Source organism: Diachasma alloeum, unplaced genomic scaffold, assembly GCF_001412515.2.
Source record: "Diachasma alloeum isolate Michigan unplaced genomic scaffold, Dall2.0 Dall_scaffold_00804, whole genome shotgun sequence".
NCBI classification, from domain to species: Eukaryota; Metazoa; Arthropoda; class Insecta; order Hymenoptera; family Braconidae; genus Diachasma; species Diachasma alloeum.
Genome location: NW_021680934.1, coordinates 39,016 through 44,826, shown reverse-complemented (window position 1 = coordinate 44,826; position 5,811 = coordinate 39,016). Strand labels below are relative to the sequence as shown.

The 5,811-nt window shown below is 40.2% G+C and overlaps 1 protein-coding gene across 1 annotated transcript in view; it reads right to left on the bottom strand.

Moving 5' to 3' along the window:
- LOC114841553 overlaps positions 1–5,585 on the bottom strand; it is a 50,727-nt gene extending 45,142 nt beyond the window's left edge. The window contains exons 1-2 of the mRNA XM_029126574.1: positions 4,871–5,585; positions 4,403–4,761 (exon numbers count right to left, since the gene is read on the bottom strand). Of these exons, the coding sequence (XP_028982407.1) occupies positions 4,403–4,761; positions 4,871–5,585 (1,074 nt within the window). The remainder of the gene's footprint in view (positions 1–4,402; positions 4,762–4,870) is intronic.
- Positions 5,586–5,811: the final 226 nt, after the last annotated feature.

Below are 5,811 nucleotides of genomic sequence, written 5' to 3'. Positions count from 1 at the left end.
CACTTTTCCACCCCGGGGTGGTCAGAAGTCCAATCCTCGTGACGACCATGAGGTTTGGGGGTTTCCACGCCATGGTGTGGGTAAATTTGTGTTTTAATTCCATAGTATCATTTGTTTAATCTCAAGACCGGCATAATTACGCGTTTTTGAGGGCCCATNGCAGCTTACAATTTTGATGATAGGTACAGGCACATACCACGTGCGTACCACCCGCTCCTGCCAATACACAGTGTTTCGGCCTCAATTCCGCAAACTTGCTGAATCCCACCGNCCTATTGTTAATCCTACGGCAAATCGATTAGGTCCGGCTGAAATACCGGCGCTCCAAATTATAATGGATTTTATGGCGGTTAAATGGTTACGTTTTAGCTTTTCGGTGGAAGGTCACGTGGAACAAGTGCAACCCTTGCATCCCGTGAATTGCCAGGTTGCTTGGAGTTTTGAAAAATTAGGAGAATTAGTTAGTAGTATCGGTCTTTTAACCCNAAGACTCTGGATGAGCAATTTGATATTTTTCATGAAGATCATTCAAGTTCTCGAGGACCATCCGCTTCTGCATTATTTTCTTCACGTCGTTGATTCTGACTGACACTTTATCCTTCATCCCTGGCATCATCCGACTATTACTCTAATAAAACCTCCGGACCTTTTCAGTGTCTCTTTGGGCAATGATTTTTCAGCCTTCGCAACTGTTGAAGCAAATATTCCTCTCTGTTCTCGCAGTTGTTTTGGTCTCATAGCCATGTACTTTGTCGTACCAAATTCACGGCTCACCTTTCGCTCACTCTATGAAGGTGGAGCAATAGTCAAGAGTTGAANTCAAATTCACGGTTCACCTTTCGCTCACTCCATAAAGGTGGAGCAATAGTTAAGAGTTGAATACGTTCAGAATATTTTGTCATCGTATTGAATTTTTGCTTGAGTCCATCCAACATTTCTTCCAATTCCAATTCTCGTGGAGAACGAAAATTTGCTGGAATGTTCCTGTGGTGCTCTGTCTCTGAATCATCATCTGCTGTTGGAGCATCGTACTATTACGTATTATTACGTATTATATGAAGAGCCTCGTCGAGAGATTCAGTCCCTCCCAACTAGCTTTCCCAAACCCGTCCAATTTTTTCTACACTATTGCTTAACTTTAAATTAATGATAAGATGGCGAGCCCTCACCGCCGAGGTGCCACAGCCAACTTTTTCTATGGTCTCTGAAGGCATGTGGCTCCATCTAGCCGCAGGCAGGCTACAAGTTATTAAAATTTCTCGACGAGGCTCTTCGTAAAATCACGATTGTATTTCACTTACAGGTAAGTTCGTTTGATTGTACAATTTACTCCGTCGCCTCCTCTAGCCTCCTCTTTCACATATCTCCCCACTGAAACCCCAGGTTAATATTTTTCATAATATCAATTCAGTGAAATATTAATAAGTGTTGTGATAAAACGGTTAAAAAATAAAATAAGTGCCCTTTATTTTCTCTCCGTGAGGTGTATAACGCTGTGGAGATACATTGGCCTGTCAAACGTTTCCAGAAAAATTCTGGAATTTTTTTCTCCGTTTTGAACATGATTCAATTTATATATTTCGTGGAATGAAAATGTTTTAATTAGACGGAATAAACAATTCATTCATTCGAAACAAAGTTTTGATTTGGATCAAAGAAACATTGGTTTATATTGTAAAAAACTATCAATTTAAATTGAATCAAAATGCAAATAAAAATGAAGTTTACAAGCGTTATTACAATCTAAACCCATTTATTTGCTTGAAGTAGAGTTTATGTGATTCAAATAAACCATTTCTCTGAGTCTATGAAATTGTCAACTCAGCAATATTTTCCAGAGATAAATGGCCTTGAGAAAAAACCTATAACAACAATAAGAAGTGGAATGTGAGACAAATTCAGTGGACGTGTCAAGTGCTCAATACTCCACCCAGCGATACATATGAGAGCCTTGACAGGAGCGTTTTTCAGCGCACCCTCCACTCTCACAGTTTTTCTCATCGTAATTTTGCTCCTCTCCGCCAATCCAACTCTCCAATTCCCATTTTGCGATAGGAAAAGGAATAGGAGAGGTGGTTTATCTTCCTTCCTCTCCGGTTCTTATCCCTCTCTCCCTCCGCACACCGCATGAGTTATGAGTAGATTTGCATGGGAAAAGCTGTGTGGCTTCTTGTGAAATAACTGGACAGCTGGGGCACACTTGTGTTTTACTCAATGTTCCATTTTTTTTACTTTATATATATTTGAAGAGCATTTTACTTCACGAAAGATATTTTAAGAATTCAAATGATTTTTATAGATGTTTTTTTTTAGCACAATATTGAAATTAAGAATGTTGAGCCAGTGTCGGTAAATTCTCGGTAAATGTATTTTTTTTATGGTCAAGGAAAATTCTGTAATTTTTCCAGTTGACAGCAGAACATATAAAACTAACTTTTCTAACGTTAAAAAAAAATAATCGCAATAGTCTCGGTAGATATGAATAAACTAATTTTTCCTTATACACGGGCTCTTATGAAATTTATGTTCAAATTGATAATTCACCTACTAGAAGGCTCTAAAAATAGAAATAAAAGTAGAAGGTGATGTGCAAAACCATACTGAATCCAATGGCCAGAGAAAAATCTGGGGTACCCGGGAAAAAGAGGAAATACTTGAATGATTCTATCCCATATAAGCACATGTTAGCGCATGCATTTGGTGCATTTTGTCTATATCATTCCTTAATAATGAACATGGATTGGTGATTGAAATTTGTATCAAAGTGAAGGGAATATCTTCATCTCTCAGTTAAAAAAAATCAACTTTTTTTTAACCCTTTGACTAGCAATCTTATCCCCACTACCCAATTTATCTGGATTCATTTCACAATTTTAATGTATCTTTCTTTGTTTCACATATTTGCCAGGACCTCTAGCAAATTTGATAATTATTAACATTTAACAATTATTCCAAATTATTTTACGTATGGAAATATCAAATTTGAAAATATTGAAAAATAATGAAACGTGTTCATTCAAGGTCATCTGTAGCAGAATCATCTTATAATTCAAAATAATTATAATACTTCAATATGGGAATGTCTGGCCTGCAGAAATACGCTTCTAAAAAAAATACATTCTTCTCCCAAGAAAATGACTCCTCGGTAAGAGCATTTTTTTATCAGTGTATCATGTTTTTTATCTAAAATATCCTCGGCTATCGTTTGGGATCATTATCGACCTCATGCAAACAAATCCTGTTCACAGAGAAAAAATAGTAAAATGATTTTCTCTCACTTAATCATAAAATCGAATAGAATTGCTTCAACTAGGAAAATTCGATGGCGATGGTCTGAATAAATATATCCAAATGTCATGATGTTCCACCTCCCGAACCTTAAAGAGATCGATACTCAGTATCGAAACAAACTTTGTAGCCCCAATAACGTGAAATATCGAATACCATTTCAGCATTAAAAAGAAAATGATTTCCCTCCAAATTTCAAATTCGTTCGCTCGTAATGCGAAACTACAAAATTGTACAAACATTTGGTTATCGATGCCGAATATCGCCCCAATGTCTGTAATAACAGTTGTGAGATAGTAGAGTAAATGTGCACTGGGTATACACGACACAGAAAAACCAAGAAAACTCGAGTAATAGTAATCAAGATATTTTGCATATGTGCATATGCATCCCTCATTCGTTTTAATTTCCCCGGAGAAACACTCTCCACCTTCGCTGTGTGAGTCAAATAGCGAGTGTATTGCTCAATTTTCTAAAAATCTGTTGTTGTTCCGGGGAATGGAAGAAAAACAGAAAGAGGGTGTTTTTACTGATGAATATGAGAGTTGAAGAATGATTATGAAGTGAGAAAACTGACGAAAAAACAAATTCATGAGAAAAGGATTTCAGAAAAAGTTGTTAAGGTGTTTCTTCTGTACTTCTCGGGGGGAGGGGGGGGGGATTGAGGTGTTGTTGGGAAACTAACAATCCACTAACAAATGCAATTAAACTAATAATTACAGATTTATTATCCGCGTCAAATTAATACAAAGGTGAAGAGAAAATAATATGATCCGATCAAGTATGCGATACGAGCTGTACTCTTAGACTGAATTATATTCGCATGGAAAGGTGTCAGCGAGGCTGCCGAATATGCGTGGCACTGAAGGTGCGAGTGAGACGACAAATGCCTGTGCTCGTCTTTAGCTAGTGTTCGCGTGTTAGGATGTAGCGAGGCGCTACATAACTCCCCGGCTTGAAGTAAAAAACGTAGTTTTTTGAATCTGCAACAGAAAATGATCATTCTAGAAACAGGAAAATTTGTCAGGTTTGGCAAGCAGATGAAAAAAAAAAATTCGAATGAGGAGAGTTAGACGTAATAGACGTAAATTGTCGGTCTGTTGGCGAATGTTACCCCTCTCCTCCGTCTTCCAGCAACGGGTGCTGTGCTCGTGCTCGGCTGCGGCTGGTCCTGTTGTTGAGGCTCGTCGGGTACGTCTTGGTGCGGAGGCTGTCCTGGAAGCTGATCTATGTTCTCCGGCAGTATGTACGCTGGTTTCAGTCGGTCGATGGAGATCGGTGTGTTTTTGCAGTTTCCCAAACCGCCGGACTTGAACCAGATGACGAAATATTTGTCGTGGCGACTGATGACGCAAAATGGACCGATGTATGGTGGTCGGTATGTCATTCGCACGTGGTCGTCGCGAACGAAAACATGCGTGCACGTTGATAAGTCCGTGCAGATGAACGTTGAACGTGTACCATGGGGTGCAGCTGGAACAGGCGCGATTGTACGAAAATATTCGCGTCGATTTCTCAACAATTCCGGTGCTGCCGTTTGTTGGTTTGCTGGCACGAGAAACTCTCCGGGTAGACGGATAACGTTCCCCATACGTTAGCTCGGCAGGAGTCGTTTGAAGTTCGTTCTTCCACGCGGATCTCAACCCTAAAAGTATCAGGGGAAGTGCGTCGAACCAAGCTCCGCTGTGATATGGCAGTGCTGCATTTAGTTGGCGATGTAGCCTCTCAACCAAACCATTTGATTGAGGGTGAAAAGGCGTTGTCATGATCCTCTTGGTGCCTAGGATTCGCGTGAGCTCCTTGAATGTGTCTGAGAAGAATTGACCACCTTGATCAGACGAAATTCTCAGAAGTATTCCGAAGCGTGCGATCCAGTGGTAGAGAATCGCATTGACTACTGTAGGCGACTTTGCATCAATCAATGGAACTGCTTCTGGATACCGCGTGAATCGATCGACGATGGTCAAACACCAGCTGTGTCCGTTTGAGGTAGGAAGAGAGATAAGATCGACGTGAATGTGTTCGAAACGTCGCAATGGTGTCTCGATTTCAGCTATTGGTGTAACCGCGTGTCGCGTGATTTTGTTTTTCTGGCATTTCAGGCAGTGTTTGGTCCATTCAGAGCAGTCTTTATTCATGCTGGGCCAGACGTAATGCTGCGTGACGAGTTTCCGTGAACCTCTGCATCCAGGATGATCCATTGAGTGCAGCGAGTTGAATAATTGGTGTCTCAGCTGGGCAGGCACATATGGGCGGACTGTACCTGATGACATATCACAGTATAGTGGTTCGTCCATTCTTGGAAGTTGTAGGCGGTCGAGTCATAGATTCACGTCCGGTCGGTGGAGTAGGCGTTGAAGTTCTTGGTCGTCGCATTGGGCATCTACAGGGTGTATCTTAATGACTCACTTTCCTTTTACCCACTAAAGAAAAAAAATTCGTAGAATACGGGAAAAATATAAAAAAAAATCTATTTACCGGATTTCTTGGTATTTTAAATTAAAGACTAACCCATAAACGTCG